Source organism: Diabrotica virgifera, chromosome 2 (genome assembly GCF_917563875.1).
Source record: "Diabrotica virgifera virgifera chromosome 2, PGI_DIABVI_V3a".
Lineage (NCBI taxonomy): Eukaryota > Metazoa > Arthropoda > Insecta > Coleoptera > Chrysomelidae > Diabrotica > Diabrotica virgifera.
Window position 1 is genome coordinate 78,276,420 of NC_065444.1, and position 24,427 is coordinate 78,300,846.

At 32.4% G+C, this 24,427-nt stretch overlaps 1 protein-coding gene across 1 annotated transcript in view; it reads left to right on the top strand.

Moving 5' to 3' along the window:
• Window positions 1-24,427, top strand: part of LOC126880119 (alpha-tocopherol transfer protein-like) — a 59,943-nt gene that overhangs the window by 31,039 nt on the left and 4,477 nt on the right. Inside the window, exons 4-5 of the mRNA XM_050643818.1 lie at window positions 3,791-3,901; window positions 15,964-16,066. Coding sequence (XP_050499775.1) covers window positions 3,791-3,901; window positions 15,964-16,066 — 214 coding nt within the window. The remainder of the gene's footprint in view (window positions 1-3,790; window positions 3,902-15,963; window positions 16,067-24,427) is intronic.

A 24,427-nucleotide genomic window follows, 5' to 3' on the forward strand; every position in this document is an offset into this window, starting at 1 on the left:
GGAAAGGGGCAGGATATGTGGCAAGAGAAAGCGAAGTGAAGTGGGCAAGAGCACATAAACGAGGCAAAGCAAGACTGCAACAGAAATGGATCGACATTAAATATAGGAAGGAAGAAACTCAGATAACACAAGACAGGCGAATATGGAAAACATAAGGGAGTGCCTATGTCCAGGAGTGGACCAGAAAAGGCTGCTAAAGAAGAAGAAGTTACATTCTACAACGAATGACGCACACTTAATTGAGTGTGTGAGGAAATACCCAGCTATTTATGATATCCATGCTGGGTGGACTGCCCATCGCCTTTTCCTTCTTTCATCTTCAACCAAAGCTATATAGACCTGGATCCCGCGTACCAAAAAAAAGGTGATTAATAGCAAGCTGAAAAATTTTTAATAGCTTAACGATAATGTTGTTCTGAAGCTATTTTCTTGCGTTACCCGTCAAAATAGCCCGGTCAAAACAGCCCCGTCAAAAAAGCCCCGTCAAAATAGCCCGAACACAAAATAGCCTCGACAAAATAGCCCGCAAACAAAATAGCCCCGACAAAATAGATCGCACACAAAATAGCCCCGGTCAAAATAGGCCCCGGCTAAAATAGCCCCGGCTAAAACAGCCTCTTATAAACAATTACATAATTATTTATACAAGGTGTCCAAAAACTTTTTTTTAATTTAAATTATTTGACAAAAAGGAAGAATGTATTTAATTTAAAATGCATTTAACTGTTGCCCGAAAATAGAAAAAAATGTTTATATCATAAATAAACATTGATTTTCGCTTAACTTAAATGTTCAAACTTCCAAGAGGCAGGGAAGACAGGACTCGAGTTCTCTAAAAAGACCATTCTCATTTAATGTGGTTAATACATCTGAATGGAGGATAATTACCATTCCGAAAAAATGTATTTTTAAGGAATTATTTCATGATGAATTCTGAAGGGAGCTTTTTTGTCGGGGCTATTTTGTCGGCGGGCTATTATTCCGCGGCTATTTTGTCTGCAGGCTACTTTGTCGGAGCTTTTTTGTGTGCCGGATATTATGTCGGGGCTATTTTGTCGGAGCTTTTTTGACGGGGCTATTTTGACGGGGTACCATTTTCTTGTGGCATTTTTGCAATTAACCATTTTTGATGGAAAATAAGCCACAATTTCACTAAAAAAAATGATTTTATTAAAGTTTCGACGCCCAAATCGGGTGTCGTTGTCAAAATACAAAAAATATTAATGAATTAAACAAAAATGTTGTTGCTTAGTAAAAAAATTCTTCTAATAATTTATTTAATCTGACTCATTTATATCGGCAATTCAGACATATATTATACATTTTAAAGTAGAAGACTTTAAAATGATATTGCCAATATTTCTGAGTTGCGTCTCTGGGACGACTTTATTGAAAGATAGTTCATTCGATTACATGAAATCAACCCCAACTCAAGAATATCCGTCACAAAAAAAATCATAACATGTGATCTGTCGTTAAAAAGACAACTACATGCAATGGTGACAGTAAAAATCTCGCGCTAGAGATTCCATATGTTATGATTTTTTTGTGATGGATATTCTTGAGTTGGGATTGATTTCATGTAATCGAATGAACTATCTTTCAATAAAGTCGTCCCAGGAACGCAACTCATAAATATTGGCAATATCATTTTAAAGTCTTCTGCTTTAAAATGTATAATATATGTCTGAATTGCCGATATACATGAGTGAGATTAAATAAATTATTAGAAGAATTTTTGAAGTTATACTTCTTTAGGCACGTGGGGAAATTTTTACATTCCATGGCGCATGCGCACACCGACAGTATGGTATTAGTCGTTACATCTTGTATGTTATGTAGCGCAAATAAGGTGTGCGTGAAAATAATATATTATTAGTGTTTTTAGTAAATATATTTATTATAATTTTTATGTCTGTGGATTTGTCTTCCTCCTAATAGAATTATTGAAAATGTTTATTTTCAATTAATGTATCTGTTACCGTGATTGTAATTATGTCCGAGAAATGATCGACTGAATACAAAAATGGTGGTAGCTGATCGGTAGAGCATTCGCCTAGGGATCGATAGGTCCCCTGTTCAAATCCGGACAAAGTCATATCCTTTTTTTTAATTTTTGGTATTCTTTTTGTTCTTTCTAAAATTAGTTTATTATTTAAATACAATACAAAAAACTGTTTAAAGTAGATAGGTATATTGATTTCGTTGAAATCATATTATGAAGTTAGATTATATTATAATAGAAGTATAACTTCTTACGTGAGTACAAATTACACACACATTCTTTTTTTTTTACTAAGCATCAACATTTTTGTTTAATTCATTAATATTTTTTGTATTTTGACATCGACACCCGATTTGGGCGTCGAAACGTTAATAAAATAATTTTTTTAGTAAATTTGTGGCTTATTTTCCATCAAAACTAGTTAATAGCTTAACGGTGTCTAGTCGGACAAAATTTGATGTATGGGAAAACTGTAACAGGGGAAGTTTTACTTGTGGAACAGGTTAAAAATTTGGAACGTCAGACTACGAAAACGTTCCATGTATTTTGTCGGACAGAACTTCTAACTGATTTGTTACCATTTCATTAAACTCTCATACAAAAATCAGACTAGTGTTTATCACCAACTGGGCATTTTAATGAGTGGAATATGAAGAACATGTCAAATGACAGGAATCATGTTGGTTAGTAATAGCAGTCTGATTTTTGCATGAGAGTTTAATGAAAGGGCAACAAATCAATTGGATGTTCTGCCCGACAAAATATATGGGACGTTTTCGTAATCTGACGTTCCAATTTTTTAAACTGTTCCACAATTAAAAATTCCCTTGTTCCAGTGCTCCCGTACATCAAAGTTTGTCCGACTAGACACCGTTAAGCTATTAAGAAATTTTCAGCTTGCTATCAATAATTTTTTTTTGGTACGTGGGATTCAGGTCTAATAGGTATCGCTACCAATTCCATGTTTGTAAAATTAATTTTTTAAACCCACTCAAGATACTCGCAAATCAAAATAATTAAAAAAAAAACGTGCAGAACCTGGAAGCGACCTGTCGTAGCATAAATCAAAACCCGTACTGACCTCGGTTGTTCCACGCTCCGTGTCGTACACGTCCCGTCCTAACGTAAATCAGCCTTAATTTTTCACCCGACACTTTCAATAGATTTTTTTTGTGAATTTGATGGCCTTGGCCGAGCCAATTAGCCAGACATTTTGTCATTTTAAACGCAAACAAATTTTCAATCAGAGGATTTTTTCTGTATTTCTAACTCTAAATACTGCACAACTAACATACTACAATTATTATTTAAATAATTAACTGTTTTGGTTGTATATATTTTTTTGTAATTAAATTTGTAATTATTTTTTGTTTTATTTAATTATATTTTTGCAGACGTTCGGATACAATTAGCGTCTCTTTGCAAAGATAATGACGTCAACTTTGCAAAGTAACAAGACACTTACTCAACACCCACACTACACATTACACCTGAGTTAGTGATAAGTTATACAATTACGTGGCTAAAAGTTCTAGTTCTCTACCAAGGCCAGAATCCGAGAAAAAAAAATTATATTTTTAGTTTGTTTTTTTAATATTTTTTATTATTTTTTTATTAATTGTTTTTTTTACTACGCTAAAGCATTAACCCGATTCAACATTTCGGATGTTTACATCTTCTTAGTTTTTTTCCTCGGTTTTTTTTAATGGATGTCAGGTAAAATATTCTAGAACTAACGTTTACTAACATTTTTTACTATTTACTATGATCAGTTTTTATTTTTAGCAAATTTTCGACAGCAATTTCATAGAGTGGCATTTTATTAATAGTCCCCCAATTGTAGAGGTAATTTTGAAAGTTTTGAAAGCGTTTATGAAACCAGAACTTTACAATAGGGTAAGTGGATAATATTTTGGCACAGTTGTATCGTATAATTTTTAATATATATGTACTTAATTAATTTCACCAATTTTGTCAGAATGTTATTAAGATTAATTCTGTTGCTTACCTGGCAAAAGACAATAAAGTGTCTTTAATATGGGTCATGAAGGGATGCATGGGAATGCACGAGCAGATCGGTTAGCGAAACAAGGCTCGAGAGAAACCTTTTGAAGGCCCAGAACCTTTCTGTGGCATCACTAAAGATGCTACGGAAAACGAGGTTCAGAAATGGCTGATAAAGAATCATCAAAAGAAATGGAGAAGCACTCAAGGGCAAATCCAGACTAAAAAAGAATCAAGAATATTGTTAAAAAACTCTCAAACAGTCTGATGAACCTCAATAAACGAGAGAAGAAAACGGTCACTGAAATGTTGACTGGACATTGCCGATTAAGAAGTCACCTATACAAACTAGGTGATGAAACGAAGGTGAATGAATCATGGTACAGAAAGTGCGAAATGGAAGAAGAGACTGCCATACACATACTATGCAATTTCAGTGTGCTAGGTGATGTAAGGCCGGAATTCTGTGGTCAAATGATGTTTGAACCAGAAGAGATTCTACAACTACCAATAAGAAAACTGTTGGCCCTCGTTGAGGCCACAGAACTTATTAGAGTTTAAGGAAAAAACAAGGTATGGTACAAAGGTCTTATGACCAAGTGGCAGAGACTAACGAGTCTCGCCTGAGTTAAGAAGAAGAAGAAGAAGAATTTTGTTACTCAAAGAAGCAAAAATTCTACTTTTGCTGTAGTAATGGCGCGCACCAGCTAACATTAATAATATTCTTAACCTATCGAAACGCAGCTACTCCATAATATTGACAGTGGCAATTGAAACTCAATTTCTACAAAAGTAAAGTATTGTAACTATTTTTTGGAGTGTTCTTTCTGTTTACTACTTGGCTATAAAAGCAGACTATAAACGAATAATAGTCATAGGCGCAAGATGTCGCCTGTCAAAATGTTCAAAATGTTTTAAATGCATTAATTTTTTTCGAATCCTCAGGAAACTAAGTATTTTTGAAAAATTTTATCGCAGAATGAAAGATTACGTTATTACTGAGGGTAGAAAGTCCCTGAAAACTTCTATAATGTGTGTTTTAATAAGTTACAGAGGTGAAAAAGAAGAGAAAATTTAGTGTGATTTCAATTTTAAATATCTCATTCAAAAGATACTTTTTGTTTATTCTAAGGGACTTTCTACCCTCGATAATAACGTAGTCTTTCATTCTGCGTTTAAATTTTTCAAAAATATTTACTAGTTTTCTTAGGATTCCAAAAAAATTAATACATTTAAAACACATTGATCATTTTGACAGGCGGAATTTTGCGCCTATGCCCTTGTTGTTTATAGAGATTTTCAATTTACGTTTCCGAAAAGGAAATATGGCTCTTTATAAGAGGTCAAATAAATAAAAATAAAATAGAAATATAAAAATAAAATAGTCAAATAAAAACGGAAGTAAAGGAAATAATAGATCAAAATACACAGAACAGATTAGATGGATTGATTATCTAAAATATTCTAAAAAAGCGTTATGTAAAGGAAGAACAAATGACGCTAGAACCGGAAACACCTGAAATTACAACAAATGAAGCAGTTAATATAAATAAATAGGAAGTTCAAAAACACTTGAAAAGGAGAAGAACAGAAAAGCTGCAAATGGGCGCGCGACTTTTCCTCAACACGACTCTACCAGAGTCTACGAGAGGTGTACGGTAAATTGAAGCTGTAATTACAAAGAAAGAAATATATATGTCTTTGTACTCACTTTATAACGCTTAAAGAATTACGGGATCTGGATTTCAATGCATATTTTTTTTAATTCTCGTATCAAAGTTATGCGTGAAGTTAGTTGTATTGATGACAATTGGGGAAACGTCCGCGGCCCGCTGCAAATATAGACGAAATACCAAACGAATTACGGAAATATTCTGGAGCAACAATGAAAGAACAATTAACAAAATAATGAAACACAATAAAACACCGGAAGAATGGAGAACAAGCGAACTATTTCTACTATTTAAAAAAGGAGATAAAAACAGCGAGCAAACTCAGGAGCGTCATTTGAAATTTTGATAGGGGGGGGCAAGCATTATATATACAATATACATTTATATGCAAACATAATACAAAATTGATCTATTTTTTGTAAATTTCAGTAATTTTCAGTGCCAGGGGGGGCAAATGCCCCCCCTGCCCCCTATCAAATGACGCCCCTGAGCAAACTACAGAAAAATCAGAAGATTGTCTTAGCAGATGAACAACAGGTTTTCGTAATAGACGATCGAGTACAGATTCAATATTCGTCATAAAGCAAATTACTGAGACATTACTAAAGTATAATAGACCAGCATTTATTTATTTGATTGACTTAAAGAAAGCATTTGACAGAGTAAGACTCAAAGATGTAATCCATCTTCTGTATAATAGAGAAGTTCCACTAGATATCATAAAAAATCTTGAAAACATCTACCAAAACAACCAAATCGAAGTCAGAATATATGGTCAACTTACAGAACCTATAGAAGTGTCAGCAAAGGAAGAGGATACAGAATGAGAGACAAAGACGTAAAAATAACGCAATATTAATTAAGGCAAACGACGCAATATTAATAGCCCAAGATAAAGATAGTCTGAAAATAAAATACCTTAAAATTGCACTCTCCAGCTATGGAGACCTGAACAAAAAAGTGGAAATGAAGTACAAGAAGTAAATAGACTAGCAGAATGTCTTAATAACAGTATATGGCGAAACCGTCATATTAACACAGATGAAGTCAAAAATTTATAAAACTAGTACATATAAGACCAATAGACCAGGACGGATCTGTGAAAAAACTTCTATTTGGGATGTGCGAGGTGGCATTCGGATTTTTGCAGATAAAGTTTTTTTTTTTTTTTTTCTTCCTTATTGGCTTTGGATTACTTGATCCATTCAGCCACGATAGATAATAAATTACTGTTTGCTACAATATTCCAAATATAATACATTGCATTACATAATACATTAGGTACATGTGCGCACATATAATACTAATGCACGCACATTAGTATTATATGTGCGCACATGTACCTAATGTATTATGTAATGCAATGTATTATATTTGGAATATTGTAGCAAACAGTAATTTATTATCTATCGTGGCTGAATGGATCAAGTAATCCAAAGCCAATAAGGAAGAAAAAAAAAAAAAAAAAACTTTATCTGCAAAAATCCGAATGCCACCTCGCACATCCCAAATAGAAGTTTTTTCACAGATCCGTCCTGGTCTATTGGTCTTATATGTACTAGTTTTATAAATTTTTGACTTCATCTGTGTTAATATGACGGTTTTAATATGACAGATAAAGTTAGGTAACAACTTCAACAATAATAATAATTGACTTATGCTCCTTCTCAAATATGCCCGGAAAATTAATAAAAAAATTAAAATATTTAAAGATTTAGAAAAACATCGATTTTTTTCTACTTTCTTTGCTCATAACTTTAAAACATTTTGGAACAAAGTCGTACAGAAATAAAATAAAGATAATTGAATTTTGTATGATATACGACTGGTTAAAAATGTCTTAAATTATTTAGCCTAATAAAATAAAAAAAAGTCAAAAAGTAAATTCGTACAGGTTAAAACAAATTTTATATCAAAGTTTAGGTGGGTACAAAAGATATTTTCAAGAAAGTATCCAAACCATACAAGGGGATTATTGTTTAAAAAATTAAAAAGTGGTCATTTTTGCAAAAAAAAATACTTTTTTAACTGCTAAGGTAATTCACTTATTAATGAAGGTCCATGGGAATTTTTTCTGCAAAGTTGAAGGGTAAATCTTTCACATAAGACTTACTAAATTAAATTTGACCCCCTATTTATTTAAATAATTGTATATAAATCTTTAAAAACAAATTTTCAAAAGATTATTTTTAGCGTTTTAAATAAGCAATATAAAATATCTTATTTTACAGACTAAGTTGCGCTATGTTATCAGTATTAAGCAAAAAAAATTGGTCGGAAAATATTTAACATTTTTTGAGATATTGAATTTGTTTGGTAAATGTTACTATATTTTAAATGGCAAACACGCGGTTGTTGCCAAAGAAATATTCACCTGCTTAAGATGTCATCATTTTTATTTTTATGTATGTTTTCGATAAATGTATTGATAAATTCAAATTTCAATTAAACTCCCCCCTAAAATGGCATTTGAAAATTATTCAAATTTGTTTATAATTTGTTTTTTTAATAACGTTGCGGGGATTAAGTATTTTGAAATGTCGTTTCGATAATTGGGTTCCTGGGAATTTTCTACTAATTAACAAAATTTTTTTGTCGTTTTTTCTTCTTCTTTTTTTTTTTTTCTTGGAGTTACATTACTACGGGCCCTTTTAGGGTTAAATTTTATTAAGAATGTCGAATCTCTGAGTTGTAGATTCTAGACCTAAAAATATTAAGATTTAACTAAAATCTCTTAAATAAAATGTGGCTACTTACTGAGTTACAGGGTGTTTTATTTAAAAATTTAAAAATTATTGTTACCAAGTACTTTAAAACTATTTGACGTATCCTTATCATACTTGGGCAAAAAGTGTGGCTATTATACACCCTACTAAATTGTGATTAATAAACGTTTCTAGCTAGTGCCAGAGGCGTACGACAGGGGATAGTGAATGATTGACACTTCCAGAATTCTACGCCACTGAGTGAATTACTATTTTAGCGAAATTTTTCGATTCTCCCATACTTTGTATGTAAATAACTTTATTGGTATTGATAAAGTCATCAGTTTGAGAGATAATGGAAGTTTAAAATGAATGAATGAATGAATCAAAATAACTATGCCGTTTCATTTTTAACGTCCAATATCTCGAAAACTAATGACTTAATCGTTACCTGTAAAGAGTATATTATTTACATAGAAGGTATTAAAAAATCGAAAAAGTTAAACACCCTGTAACTCAGTAAGTAGTCACATTTTATTTAAGTAATTTTAGACCAATCTTAATATTTTTATGTCTAGAATCTACAACTTAGAGATTCGACATTCTTAATGAAACTTAACCATAAAAGGGCCCGTAATAATATAACTCCAAGAAAAAAAAAGAAGAGGAAAAAAGACAAAAAAATGTGTTAATTAGTGAAAAATTCCCAGAAACCCAATTATCGAAACGGCATTTCAAAATATTTAATTCCCGCGACGTTATTAAAAAACAAATTATAAACAAATTTGAATAATTTTCAAATGCCATTTTAGGGGGAAGTTTAATTGAAATTTAAATGAATCAATACAGTTATCGAAAATATACATAAAAATAAAAATAATAAGATTTAATACAGGTGAATATTTCTTTGGCAACAACCGCGTTTTTGCAATAGAAAATAGAGTAACATTTAATAAACAAATTCAATATCTCAAAAAATATTATATATTTTTGGACCAATTTTTTTTGCTTAATACTGATAACATAGCGCAACTTATTCTGTAAAACAATATATTTTATAGTGCTTATTTAAAACGCTAAAAATATTTTTTTGCAAATTTGTTTTTAAAGATTTATATACAATTATTTAAATAAATAGGGGGTCAAATTAAATTTAGTAAGTCTTATGTCAAATACTTACCCTTCAACTTTGCAGAAAAAAATCTCATAGACCTTCATTAGTAATTAAATGACCTCAGCAGTTAAAAGAGTAATTTTTTTGCAAAAATGACCCCTTTTTAATTATTTAAACCATGATCCCCTTGTATGATTTGGATACTTTCTTGAAAATATCTTTTGTACCCACCTAAACTTTGATATAAAATTTGTTTCAACCTGTACGAATTTACATTTTGATTTACATGTAGTGTAATTTTATTTTACTAGACTAATTACCCTTTCTGCAAAATAGCAATAAATACAAAAAACGGGGCAAAATAAGCCTGTTTTTATTCAACGTTTTTCAACCACTTTGGTTGCACTTAGAACTTTCGTAATTCGCTTAGAAAATTCTTACAACATAAGTACTTAAATCTTTCACCAAATTTCATTATAAAATCGACCTGATAGATTTTGCAGAATAATTTTGCAATATAAATTTTTTTTAAAAGTTCAGATTTTTTAAAAACTGTCTGAACAAAAAGAAGACCATTTAGAAGTTTGCTAATTTTGGCAGATAAAGAGATTCTCTACCTATCTAATACACTTCACAGAAATAAAATCGGATTATTTAAGCGGCCTCAGCACTGTTTTAAAGTTATAAACAATTTTTTGGCTTATAAACAAATACAGTGAGGACGTTTGAGTTGACATAAATTCATTTTCTCGAGAATAGGCGTCTCGGGAGATAAATCACGAAACAGGTCGATTTTTATTTTTAAATTCTATTTTTTTGGTATATATATATCATACTAGTGACGCTATCCATCTGGGCGTGATGACGTAATCGATGATTTTTCTAACGAGAATAGGTGGCGTGTGATAGCTCAATCGAAAGGCTATTCAATTTTGTATTCACTAAGGGCCAGTTGTTCGAACGCTAATCAAGAAGTTGATTATAATTAAGTCCCCTTAACAACCATCAAATAACAACACCCCTCATTCGTACGTCAATCAGTTGATTGTAATCAATTATGTTAATTATCATTATGATAATTAACATAATTTATTGATTAATTAATTATTAATTAACAACAACTATTAACATAATTTATTAACTAATCAATTAATCTCATAATTGTAATCAATTATGTTTTCAGCAACCCAAACAAAGTTGACATTGACAGTTGGTGACAGTAATTAAATATTTGATAATGATCAGTTGATTCCATTTTTGATTAGCGTTCGAACAACCGGCCCTCATATAAACATTAACATAATTATTTATACCGTTTGAATAAAAAAAAATTTTTTGAATTAAATTAATTCCAATATTTAGATTATGTCATCACACCCAGATGGATGACTTCACTAGTATGATATTTATTCCAAAAAGTTATAATTTAAAAATAAAAATCTATCTGTTTCGGGATTTATCTCCAGAGTCGCCATTCTCAAGAAAATGAATTTATTCCAACTCAAATGTCCTCACTGTATTTGTTTATAAGCTAAAACATTGTTTATAACTTTAAAACAGTGCCGAGGCCGCTTAAATAATCCGATTTTAATTCTGTAAAGTGTATTAGATAGGTAGAGAACCTCTTTATATGTAAAAAAAATAGCAAACTTCTAAATGGTCTACTTTTGTTCAGAAAGTTTTTAAAAAATTTGAACTTTAAAAAAAATTAGATTGCAAAAGTATTATGCAAAATCTATTAGGTCGATTTTAATGAAATTTGGTGGACGGTTTAAGTATGTTGTAAGAATTTTCTAAGCAAATTATGAAGCTTCTAAGTGCAATTAAAGTGGTTGAAAAACATTGCATAAAAACAGTCTTTTTGCCCCCTTATTTTGTTTTTATTGCTATTTTGCAGAAAGGGTAATAATTTAAGACATTTTAAACCAGTCGTATATTATACAAAATTCAATTATCTTTATTTTTTCCCTACGACTTTGTTCCAAAATGAATCGTTTTAAAGTTATAAGCAAAGAAAGTAGAAAAAAATGGATGTTTTTCGAAATTTCTAAATATTTAAATTTTTTTATTAATGTTCCGGGCATATTTGAGAAGGAGCATAAGTCAATTATAATTATTATTGAAGTTGTCACCTTACTATATCTGCAAAAATCCGAATGCCACCTCTCACATCTACCTCAAAACAGATCCGCCCTGGTCTACAATAATGACATAAACATCAGAAACAAGACCCGACACAGCCATAACACAAAGGCTGCTTTAAACTGTAGAGATAGTGCAGTCACTGAAGGTTTTCACCCCCGATTTCGTTGAACCTTAATCAATTTTCATGAAAATTGGTGAATAGTTAGATGATACCTCAAGGAACAAAGGTGACATGATGCCATCTTGCGCTTTTACCCTGGGGGTGGTTGCCACCCACTCTCGGGATAAAAATTATTTTATTAAAAATAATACCATAATCAATAGAGGGACAAATTCTAAGCAAAATTGATTATATAAAATTATTAACATAAATCAATATTTTTTGAGTTATTAAAGATCCAAGATTTTATTTTTTCGCAAAAAAAATGCATGCTTTAAAGCTATTTTTCAGTATAACTCAATAACTATAAGCTTTTGCAAAAAAGTTATTATTACCAAAATTAAAGATAATAAACAATTGAATACACTACTCACTAAAAGAACTAAACTAATGTTAATTCAAAATGAGTTATGGGTAATTGAACGTATACTTTTTTCGACGAGTACCTAGTCAAATCTAATTATTCAAGCTTAAATAACGGGAAAACGATGCATTTTATAAAATATACCTGTAAAACACTTGTCAAAGCACTACAGAATACCTATCAAATGAGGACCAGAAGAAGTTAATAGCTTCAAAATTAAGCAATTTATGACGAAAATAAGAGAACCCTTTCGAATTTTTTAGGAAAAAGTGAAAAATAAAACATATGCCATTTTCACAAAAATTATAATTTATTGTATCTAATTTTTACAAGAATTTCTTTATATTGCCATAAGTAATCATTTCAACAATTTTTACCGGTTTTTTTTTAAATAATCACAATTTTTAAAATAATCGTAATTTTCATTTTCTTTTGATAATAACTCCAAAAATACTCAATATACGTAAAAAATGATATATAACCAAATTTTAGTTTTTTCTGTAGAAAACATTTTACTTTCTTTACTATTTCTGTGGGGTAAAAATTAACTGAGATAGAAACGTTTAAAGCTCAAATTTTGCTGCGAGAACCATGTAACCGGGTCCATTTTACATTTTATTTTTAAAAAAGTAAGGGGTTTAAAAGATTAAATTTAACGTGAGCTAATAGCCCTTGGAATTAGCTTTTAAACGGTGTTTAGGAAAATCTGATATTATAAAAATTAACGGACTTATTTAAAAAACACAATAACATTTTTGGAAAAATTTTTAAAAGATAAATTTTGAACAATTCTTGGAGCATAAATTTTAATGCTACCGACTCGTTCGGGAGCTCATTTGATAGATATTTCTAAGTACTTTGACAAATGTTTAATAAGTTTATGTCAGAAATTGCATTATTTTTCCGTTATTTAAGCTTGAATATTTAGACTTGGCTACTCGACGAAAAAAATATACATTCCATTACCTATAACTCACTTTTAGTTAACATTAAAAGGTTTTTATAGAAAGGAGTTTATTTCATTTTTTATTATCTTCAATTTTGCTTATTATAACTTTTTTGTAGAAACTTGTAGTTTTTGAGTTATTTGTGAAAAATCAATTAAAAACATGTATTTTTCTAACGAAAAATTAAAATCTTTTATCGTTAATAACTCAAATAGTTTTGATTTATTTTAATAACTTTATGTAACAAATGTTGCTAAGAATTTGTCCCTCTATCGAATTATGGGGTTATTCTTCATAAAATAATTTTCACCCCCGAGAAGGGGTGGTGTCCACCCCCCAGGGTAAAAGCGCAAGTTGGCACTATGTCACCTTTGTTCTTTGAGGTATCCTCTAACCACTCACCAATTTTCATGCAAATCGATGGAGGTTCAACGAAATCGGAGGTAATAGCTCATATCCACCTTCAGTAACTGCACTAAGATGAGAGGACTGAGACGAACTACAGTAAATACGCTAAGAGATCGAAAAAAAAACAACATACCTTCAAAAGAAAAGATCTAAGCCCCCTTTCTATGAAAGACTTAACAGATACATGACCAGTAATAATATTGTCTTCCCTACGTTATACCAAACCAACCTCTTTACCACTCCTCCTTGGATTATCAGAAAACCCTTTTTAGACATGAGTTTAACAAAGACTAGTAATCAACTGAATGCGTCCTCTATGGTTAAACAATTTTATAGTAATATTGATAAGTATCAGAATTATCAACATATATATACTGATGCATCCAAATCAGAAAAAGGAGTTGGATGTGCTTTTGTACACAATGACTATACTGCTTCATACAAAATCTCGAATTTTAGCACAGTATACACAGGAGAACTATTCGCAATCTATAAAGCATTAGAATATACCATAAATGTTAACATAGACAGATGTCTAATAATAACAGATTCTTTAAGTTCTATTAGCAGCTTAGGCACCATTTACCCAACCCATCTTTTGTTGCGATTGATAAAGAACCATTTATATCAACTTCAGCAAAAGAATGCCATAGTAAAGTTTATGTGGATTCCGTCGCATATAGGTATACATGGTAATGAAAGAGTAGATGCTGTAGCCAAATCTTCAGTTAACAACGAAGAGTTAACAGACACCACATACAGGAAAGATTTTATCACTGGATAAACTCCACACTAAGTGAACGGTGGCTTCAGACCTGGAACCAGTCTCAACAAAAGTTGCGGGACATAAAAACAACAGTTACAAGATGGAAAAGTAAGTGCACCAACAGGAAAGAGCAGACTATATTAAACAGACTGAGATTAGGACATACACGCCTAACACATGAATACCATATTACTGGAAGTGTAAATCCAATGTGCGGTAAGTGCGGTAACAGCTTAAGTGTAAAACATATTTTTCCACCTACCTCTACCGAAAGTATACTTTTCCGGACCTGATTGTAGGGAGCAAAGTTGTACTTTTCCTCCCTAGGGAGGAAAATATTTTTCCTCCCTAGGGAGGAAAAGTAAAAGTGACGTAATGGTATTTCATTCATGAAATATAACTTATTGACGCCCTGTACAATATCTATTTTCTATTACGTAAGTATCTATACATTTTAACGTTTATTTAAAAACACTCTGTATTTTGCAGAATGGTAAAAAACAGTTAATTGTTATTCTAATTTAACAATGTTTACATTAATAATTTGACTTATATTTGACAGTTGACAGTTATATTGTAGCTACTTGTTAGTTTTAGTTCTAATAAATTTTGTTGGTTAGTTACATAAATAAATTAAGTAAAAATGAAAAAATGACTTGTTATTTGAGGAAGGTGGAAAAACCATATGTATAACATGGGAGTAAAGTGCCTTTTCCTCCCTTGAATGATTACTGCCCTCCGCTACGCGTCGGGCAGTAAACTTCATTCTCGGGAGGAAAAGTAGCACTTTCCTCCCTTGTTATACAAATAGCTATTCCTTGAATGCCCGACATATGCAAACAACCGGAAAAAGTGTAAACTACCGATAATGATCCGTGAGTGTTTAGAAGAGGACTGTGACTTTTCGTCAGTTTTAAGTTTTTTGAAATCAATAGGGATCTACAACCAAATATAAACATCAACACATGTGAAAATCTATGTATACGTATTAATGTTAATTTATGTACCTACCTATGTATCAACAATTGTTAACATAAACTTTGTAATACCGAGCGGCGCTAATAACCATATAGGTTGATGCGCCTTAAATCTAAATAAAAAAAAAGATCGAAAAAAGAGTGAAGACATTAGAAGAAAATGTAACGTACAGTGTATAAACGAATGGACACTAAATAAAAAAGAATAGAGTAACCACATAATCAGAATGTGGGAGACCTGTATGGTCAAAATAGCAAGAGATAAATCACCAATCGGCAAAAAATGAAGTATCGGATGACCACACCAAAGATGGATTGGCAACATTATATTATAGAGGTATCAATCCGCCAATGAACAAGCAGAATTGCTTATAAAGAAGAAGAGAAGAACCAAGATAATATATTCGATTTTTTTTTAATTTGATAGAATGATATTTAATAATAATAATAATGAACTTTGATAGATTTAATACAATAGTGTAGGTCTTATCTATCTAACAGATCACAAATTGTTAATGTTGAAAAACAAGGAAGGACCAATAATATGGCAGTTTGGTATTTATTCTGTAAATGAACACTTAAATATGTAACTAGGTTAGACTAATTTAACTTTAATTTGTCCTGTAGCTGTACAGCTGTCTTCATTTGTATTTTAACTAAATAAATCACCAGTTAAACCTCCATTCTTCTTTCAGTTAAGATACCATCACACGCTGGACACTTTACCTGATTATATTCCACTCGAGGTCTTACCAAAGGATTACGGTGGCAATGAAAGATCTTTAGAAGAATTAAGAGGTAAGAACTGTAATAAAATATTTATTGTTGGGCTTAAATTCGCTGCCTAAGAATTACAAGGTTGTATAATACAAAATGATGAAACTGAGAAAAATAACTTTGAATATTTTGACCCTTAGATTTCGTATAAAACAAAGTATATTTGCTTTTGCTTTAAACGTAATAGGTAAAAGTCAACAACAAGAGCACATTTAAAAAAGAACGAAGAAAAAATATTTAATTTTTCCCATATTTTTATTGAAAAAATAAAATAACATAGAACTTTGCAACTCTAACAAAAAACGAAAAATTCAAAACATGGAACATAAGTCTTTGTAACATTATCTTCTGATCAGCAATCTCAGTTTTACTGTTTATGTTTAGACATGTTGGAAAACATGTGAACATAAAAGTATCTGTCTACTTCTGGCATCCACCTGTACATAGATTTCAGAGATTCCACCTTGTTTTGTGCCAAGGTGATATAATATCATTTTTGTTTATTGACATGGGTATTTCGTCATTTTCAGCAGTATTTCTCCTCCCAGTTCGTTGTCTTAAATTGGTGATTTTGTATTCACGCTTTGAAAATGGAACTGCAGTATAATTCAGTTTTGTGAGTAGGTTGAAAAATCCAGAAAATCTTGCTCTTTCAATTGAAGTATGGTGTAAGGCTTTCTTGTGTTTACTTTCAAAAGGACTCTTACTAACGAAAGTGGAGAAAAGTATTTAGATTTTCTCAAACTGCGTTCAATTGCACTGTGAACTGAATCGACCTCTTGTATGCAGGAATGTCGAATGTCCAGGTACTGAAAACTTCATTTGAATTTTCTTTAAGTTTGTGTTAGTTTTTAAAATATGTACCATGGCAAAACTCATAAATTTATTGCGATTTTACGGAACGCAACTATCGCTCCACAAAGTCAAATCCTCCAATAACGGATAGTCTTCTACAAACCTTTTCAGGATTCTGTATACAGCGCTGGCAATATCATTCCCAGCCCGACCATGTCTCTGACCATATCGCACAATAAACAGTCCAGTTTATCGAAAGGTGGGCTGTCATGTTATACACATTTAGCTTACTTTTATAAAAGAAATTCTTGACGTCTCGTTTTGGACATGTCAATACATTTTGTAAGTCAAAACACAGTACTGTCTTACCATTTTCAATGTCCGTCTTTTTCTCTTCTCTCATTAAAAGTGCAAGTATTTTTCATATTCTTTTTTCTTTTCTCCATTAAGGGTGTTTTCTTTATTCATGCAGTCTATTTCAGCACATAGGTCACATATATATTTTGGAGGTTTATTAACCTTCCGATGACCAACCTTTTTTTGTTACACGGATGACCAAGGGGGGGGGGGAATGACAATTAACAAAAAAATTAAGTTTTTTTTTATGGCATGGACTTTATGTCATTCAGCCAGTCACAACATGAGTATTAGTGTCATGTGTAGTGTGTATGTTGAGTAAGTGTCTTGTTACTTTGCAAAGTCGACGTCATTAGAGTAAAACTACTTGGAATTACACATAATAGACGCTATTTTACTAAACATCAACTTCAGAATATATTTTTTATTCGTAAAATATAGGGAATTTTTTTTATTTCAAAATATGAGGATATCTAGAATGATATTAAAGTCAAATAAAAAAATAATGAGTTAAAAATTGAAAATACTTTTGAATTTATTAAAGAAAAACATACGCTGGGGTCACAATTTCCCCCGCTTGGTCATCCGAACGTTAAATTAATAATTGAATTCAGTGCAAAATATTTTGCGTTAAACATTAATTTTTACTGGAGTCAAGTCTTTATGAAATCCTCTTACATAGGACCATGTTATACTGAGTTTGGAAAGTTCACTAAAATTTTGCGAAAAACAAAGTCCTATGTTTAACATAGGACTATGTTGCGCTCTTTACATATTTTCACAACATACACCAATGATTTTCGATTAATTTTAGAGCATTGCATGCATATATTTTAGATTTACAAAGTTCTATGCGTGCCTTATGATACATAGAACATTGTTATATTAAAATTGCTGATTTTTTAATTTTGTTACATACACCCTTGTAATACTTAGGCAGCGAATTGTTAATATTAACAATATTTAACAAAAATCACATCTGAAGAAATTAGTTCTTCTTTAACATTTCTTTAGATTCCATTTAGTCTGATAGCTTTCTTATGCTACTGTTCTCATTCTCATGCTATTCTTTTTATGTAGACATGACTCTGTCTGTTTTTTCAATGACTGCGTTCACCAGATGCAAACACGTTCACAAATGTTTGTGCTTTGATTCTAAACTTGTTGACAGCGAGCTGAACGGTTGGTTGTTTAGGTTAAAATTTGACATTTTGCTTGCTTGGTTTGAACGTAACCTAAAATAAATTTTCTCAATAAATACGTTTTTGAATTTATTTTTTTTATTAAAGGAAAAAAGAAAATTTATTTAATAGATAATAACATAGCAGAATGTGTTCAGTAGCCTTTATTTAATATATAAAACCCTTATAAATATATTCTACAATATATACAATTTAAATTCCCGCCATATTTTTTCAATATTCAACACGTTTCCAAAGTTCAACTTAAATATTTTATGTTTGCAAAAATGGCGACCGCTTTCAAAACATGTTTGACGTTAGCAAGTCGTTCAGAAGCATAAAGCGCAAACTGATTGCCAACGTTTGCATCTGATGAACGCGCCCATTGTGCCTCTAGTAAGTTGTCGTTCCATCATTTTCGTGGTCTTCCCACTGACCGTCTTCCTATTGGGGAACCGTCTCTCGCTGTCCTGACTACTCTATTTGTTGTAATAGGGCTTATGTGGTCGTTCAATTCTACTCTTCGGTTTACTTACTTTTTACTTTACTCCTCTTGATTCCATTTGGAACATAGGGCCTCTAAAGTCCCCCTCCATTCATCTCTGTTTCTGGCCAGGGAATTCCCCTCTTTTTTCTCAAATCCATTTCCGTGGCCATTTTCTTCATCGCTTTATCCGTCCTATTTCCGAGGGTTGTAGAGGCTTCTTTAGCAATAATATTTTTTATGTGGTGAGGTCGCTAACCTCACGCACAACCCTCCTCCTTTCTTGATTCCATTTGGAATATAGGCCTCTACAGTCCCCCTCCATTCATCTCTGTTTCTGGCCAGGGATTTCACCTCTTTTTTCTCAAATCCATTTCCGTGGCCATTTTCTTCATCGCTTTATCCGTCCTATTTCCGAGGGTTGTAGAGGTTTCTTTAGCAATAATATTTTTTATGTGGTGAGGTCGCTAACCTCACGCACAACCCTCCTCCTTTCTTGATTCCATTTGGAACATAGGCCTCTACAGTCCCCCTCCATTCATCTCTGTTTCTGGCCAGGGATTTCACCTCTTTTTTCTCAAATCCATTTCCGTGGCCATCTTCTTCATCGCTTTATCAGTCCTTTTTCCGAGGCTTGTAGAGGTTTCTTTAGCAAGAATATTTTTTATGTGGTGAGGTCGCTAACCTCACGCACAACCCTCCTCCTTTCTTGATTCCATTTGGAACATAGGGCTCTACAGTCCCCCTCCATTCATCTCTGTTTCTGGCCAGGGATTTCACCTCTTTTTTCTTAAATCCATTTCCGTGGCCATCTTCTTCATCGCTTTATCAGTCCTTTTTCCGAGGCTTGTAGAGGTTTCTTTAGCAATAATATTTTTTATGTGGTGAGGTCGCTAACCTCATGCACAACCCTCCTCCTTTCTCATCCTGGGCCAAGGCAATTACTCTTCGGCTTCTTACCCAGTTATTAATGTTCACCTTGCATCCCCATCCTATATCTGTACTTATAGCTCTGTCCCATAGAGTCTTACCATAGATTTTTTTGAAGGGTTTTCATCTTTGCTGTGTCTATCATTCTTTTGTCCTTTCTGTCAGGTCGTGTTTCGGCCGCATAGCATTGGTCATTGGTCTGATGACTGTTTTGTAAATTCTGCCTTTCATTTCGTTTTCTATATCTTTATTTCTCCATATTGTTTAATTCAAACAACCTGCGGCTCTGTTTGCTCTATTCACTTGATCTTCCAATTCTGTTTCGAGCTTTCCGTAGCTAGTAGCTGGATAGTGTGATGTCTAGATATTTAAACTCCATCACAACTTGTTCTAGTATCTGACCCTCTAGCTTTAATTTACTTACATTACATCTTATTTAGTCCAGAAATCCACTGTGCATCCTCTAGGAAAAATGTTCCGATTCGGATTTTTTGCACAATCTTACTCAAAAAGGACCTCTTTTAACAAATTTGCATGTTTCCAGGTCCAAAAGTGGGTCAAAATTTTTTTAAACGTTTTTTTTTTTGTTTTTTCCTAAAATTATTTTTTTGCATCGAACAAAGTTTTTTTTAGGTTTTTTGGATCATTTCAAACAGAAAAGGTCTTTGGTGACTTTTTTCTCTAAAGTTGATAGTTTTTGACATATAGGCGATTAAAAATTTAAAAATTGCGAAATCGGCCATTTTTAACCCTCGGAAACTATGTGAAAAACTGAAAATTTCGATGTTGCCAAGGTAAGAGATACTCTTTGAACATCGATTGATGAAATCCCGAAGAGTTTTTTGCAATACAATATCAAAAACCCCTTTGTTTTTTAATTGCCAATCAAGCGGGCGCTTACATAATATGTAACCGGAGAACATTTTAAGTTTAAAAAAATTGTTTAATAGTTATTTTCCTAACAAGTGCAGAAAGTCATTCTTTTCCGCACGCGACTGCAGTTTGCCGAACGACGCGAAGGGGGAGTAAAACAGGAACACAATAAGATATATTTGAAATAAATTAGTAAATAATATCTAAATATTAGTTTATTGCATGTATTATAATTACTTTAAGGCCATATTAACATACCTTTCCTTGCATTCTAGCATTCAGTGCTCGTTTTGGTAGCCTATCCTCTCCCATTCTTATCAAATGTCCGACCCATTGCAATCTTTGTATTCTAAGATAAGTCTGACAGGGGCGTTTCCTTATAAAGTTGATAAAGCTCGTTGTTGTATCGACTTCTGAAGATTCCGTTTTCCCTCACACCGGTTGGAAAGCCACGAAAGCGCTGGGAAGACACAGTAAACAGCGACGCACAAGCCCTTTTAGGAGTCCGTGTATGGAGAAGAGCAGCCAGAGACAGAAAGGGTGGAGGCAAAAAATAAAGGAGGCCAAGGCTCAATTTGGGCTGTAGTGCCGTAGAAGAAGAAGAAGATATTAACATATCTAAATTAACACGCGTGCGGAAAAGTAAAAACCACGTGCGGAAAAGTGAAACTTTCTAAACTAAAATGCGTGCGCGAAAGTAGACATTTTTGCACGCTCGTAGAAAATAGTTATTTTCCTAACAAGTGCAGAAAGTCATTATTTTCCGCACGCGACTGCAGTTTGCCGAACGACGCGAAGTGGGAGTTCGGCAAGCAGTCGAGTGCGGAAAAGAGACTTTCTGCAAGAGTTAGGAACAATATTTTTTCTAAGAGTCTTTATTACCAAATCTTAATCAATTAATTTAATTAATATGAAAATACATACACAAATTAATTCTTTGACAAGGTTGTTAAAACCAAACTTTCAATATAATTAGTTAGCATGACGACGATCTTGGTTTCCATGACGATGATTCAAAACGACTTTTATTGTCTACCGATTTGACTTTCGAATATTATGTCAAAATAATTTTATTTCATCGATTTGTCGCGTTAATTTCATTAAAACAGGAACACAATAAGATATATTTGAAATAAATTAGTAAATAACATCTAAATATTAGTTTATTGCATGTATTATAATTACTTTAAGACCATATTAACATGTCTAAATTAACACGCGTGCGGAAAAGTAAAAACCGCGTGCGGAAAAGTAACACGCGTGCGGAAAAGTGAAACTTTCTAAACTAAAATGCGTGTGCGAAAGTAGACATTTTTGCACGCTTGTAGAAAAAATTTTTTTTGACACATTTTTGACCCTGGCAACATGCAAATTTGTTAATAGGGAACTTTTTAAGCAAGATGGCGAAAAAAAATTGAATCAGAATATTTTTCCGCACATATATTTACGCATATTACATACAATGTTGTATACATGTTGTATACATGTTGTATACATGTTGTATACTAGCAATTAAAAAACAAACGGGTATATTATACACATGCAACGGTTGAAAATAGTGTCGCTCCCGCCAGGGTCTATTTTACCACTAGGCCCATGAAGCCCCTGCCTCGGGCCCGCATTTTAATGGGGCCCGAAAAGATCACCAAAAGAATATTTTTATTGAAAAAAATAAATTAAATTTTCAAAATTATTTAATTTTACGAACAGGAAATGATAAATAATAATAACAAATTAGTTTAGAGTTATATTCATAAACCATAAACCATTCTTATCATAAAACTGCAATAAGAGTAGGTAGATTGCCTTGTCGGTATTTTAAAAATAATAAACACCCCTCCGAAGGATTAACAAGAGGTACGATTTACAAGAGGTCTAGTCACGTATTTGTCACAATATTTATTCAAAATGTACTTTTAAATTTAATATATAGTTTGATGTTTGATGCCGTTTTTTGCAAAGATAAAGTATTGATACAAGCAGTATTAGTTTTCAATCCTGTTCTTTTTAAGTTAGCTCAACTAATCTATTCACTAATAAGTACCTAATCGTTTTATTAACTTTCTTTGAACCCTTATTTTTCTTAACTAAGTAATCGTTTCGTTATTAACATGATCATGAGTTACAAACATTTAAGTGGCAGTGAAAAACGAAAAAAAAAACAAAAATCAAGAAAACAGGAACGGCTGGCACAAAAAGATGCAATATTATCATATTTTACAACCCACAACAGTGTGCAAAAAAGAAGTTCATCCTCCCATACTGTTCTTCTTCTTCTACGGCACTACAGCCCAAATTGAGCCTTAGCCTCCTTTATTTCTCGCCTACAGCCTTGTTTATCTGTCGCTGCTCCCCTCCATACATGGACCCCTAAACATCCTTGTGCATCGCTGCTTGCTGTGTCTTCCCAGCGCTTTCTTTGCTTTCCAACCGGTCTCTTTTCCGCATCCAAGCGTTCAGTGCTCTTTTTGGTAGCCTAACCTCTCCCATTCTTATCACATGTCCGGCCCATTGCAATCTTTGTATCCTGATGAAGTTTGACAGGGGTGTTTCCTTATAAAATTGATAAATCTGGTTGTTGTATCGAATTCACAGGTCCTAGTTTTCTCCTCAGTACTTTACCTTCGAATGTATCGAGTTTGTTTTTGGATGTTTCTTTCAAGACCCATGCTTCACTGCCATAGCATGCTATTGGTCGAATTAAGGTTTTATAGATTCTTATCCTTGTATTTCGGTGGACACTTTTAAACCGAAATATGTGGGAGAGGGCAAAATAAGCTCTGTTTGCCTGTGTTATTCTCCTTCGTATTTCTCTATCTTCTAATTCATCGGCATATATATTTCTACTCCCAGGTATGCAAATTTTCCAACCGTTTCAATATCATCTTTATGTATAATATTTTGTGGGACTATATTTCTTCTCGTCTATATCATTATTTTTGTTTTTTTCTGTGTTAATATCCAAACCTAGCCTTTTTGTTTGCGTTTTTAACTCTGCGTATGTTTCTTATGCTCCTGTTGATGTTCTACTCATAATATTAATATCATCGGCATAAGCGGCCAGTTGAACGGTTCTGTTGGTCAGTAGGTTTCCTCGTCTAGTCTGCATTTGCCTAACCGCATACTCCAGTGCCAGGTTAAACAATGTTAAGACCAGCCCATCTCCTTGCTTCAATCGCTGCGAGATTTTAAAAAAGTCTGTCAGGTGGTTTTGTGCTCATACACATGCCTGAGTTTCATCCATTGTGCCTTTAATGAGCCTAATTAGCTTGTGTGGTATTGCGAATTCAGCCAAAGTAGGTATATTCTCTTCCTTTCGATCAAGTCGTATGCCTGTTTGAAGTCTACAAACACGTTGTGAACATCAATGCCGTGTACCCATGATTTGCTAAAGACCTGCTTGACTGTAAATATTTGGTCCATTGTCGATCTTCCTCGTCTGAAACTCTCCAATAATATTTTCTGCTAGTGGTTTAGATAGTTCTTCTGCTAGTTTAGTTTAGTGGTTCTGCTAGATACTTACGTGAGGACTTTATATGCTGTACACAGTATAGACAAACTCCACGGTAGTTTTTGCACTTCAAACAGTTTTTAATTATTGAAATATACATTTTATTTATGGCAATATATATCAAATATTAAAAATTTTATTAATTAAAAATTGCAATTTTAAAAATTTAAATTTTCGGTGCAACTATATTTCTATTAATGAATTAATACATTTAAAAAAGTTATTATTATTATAACTATTTATATAAATTT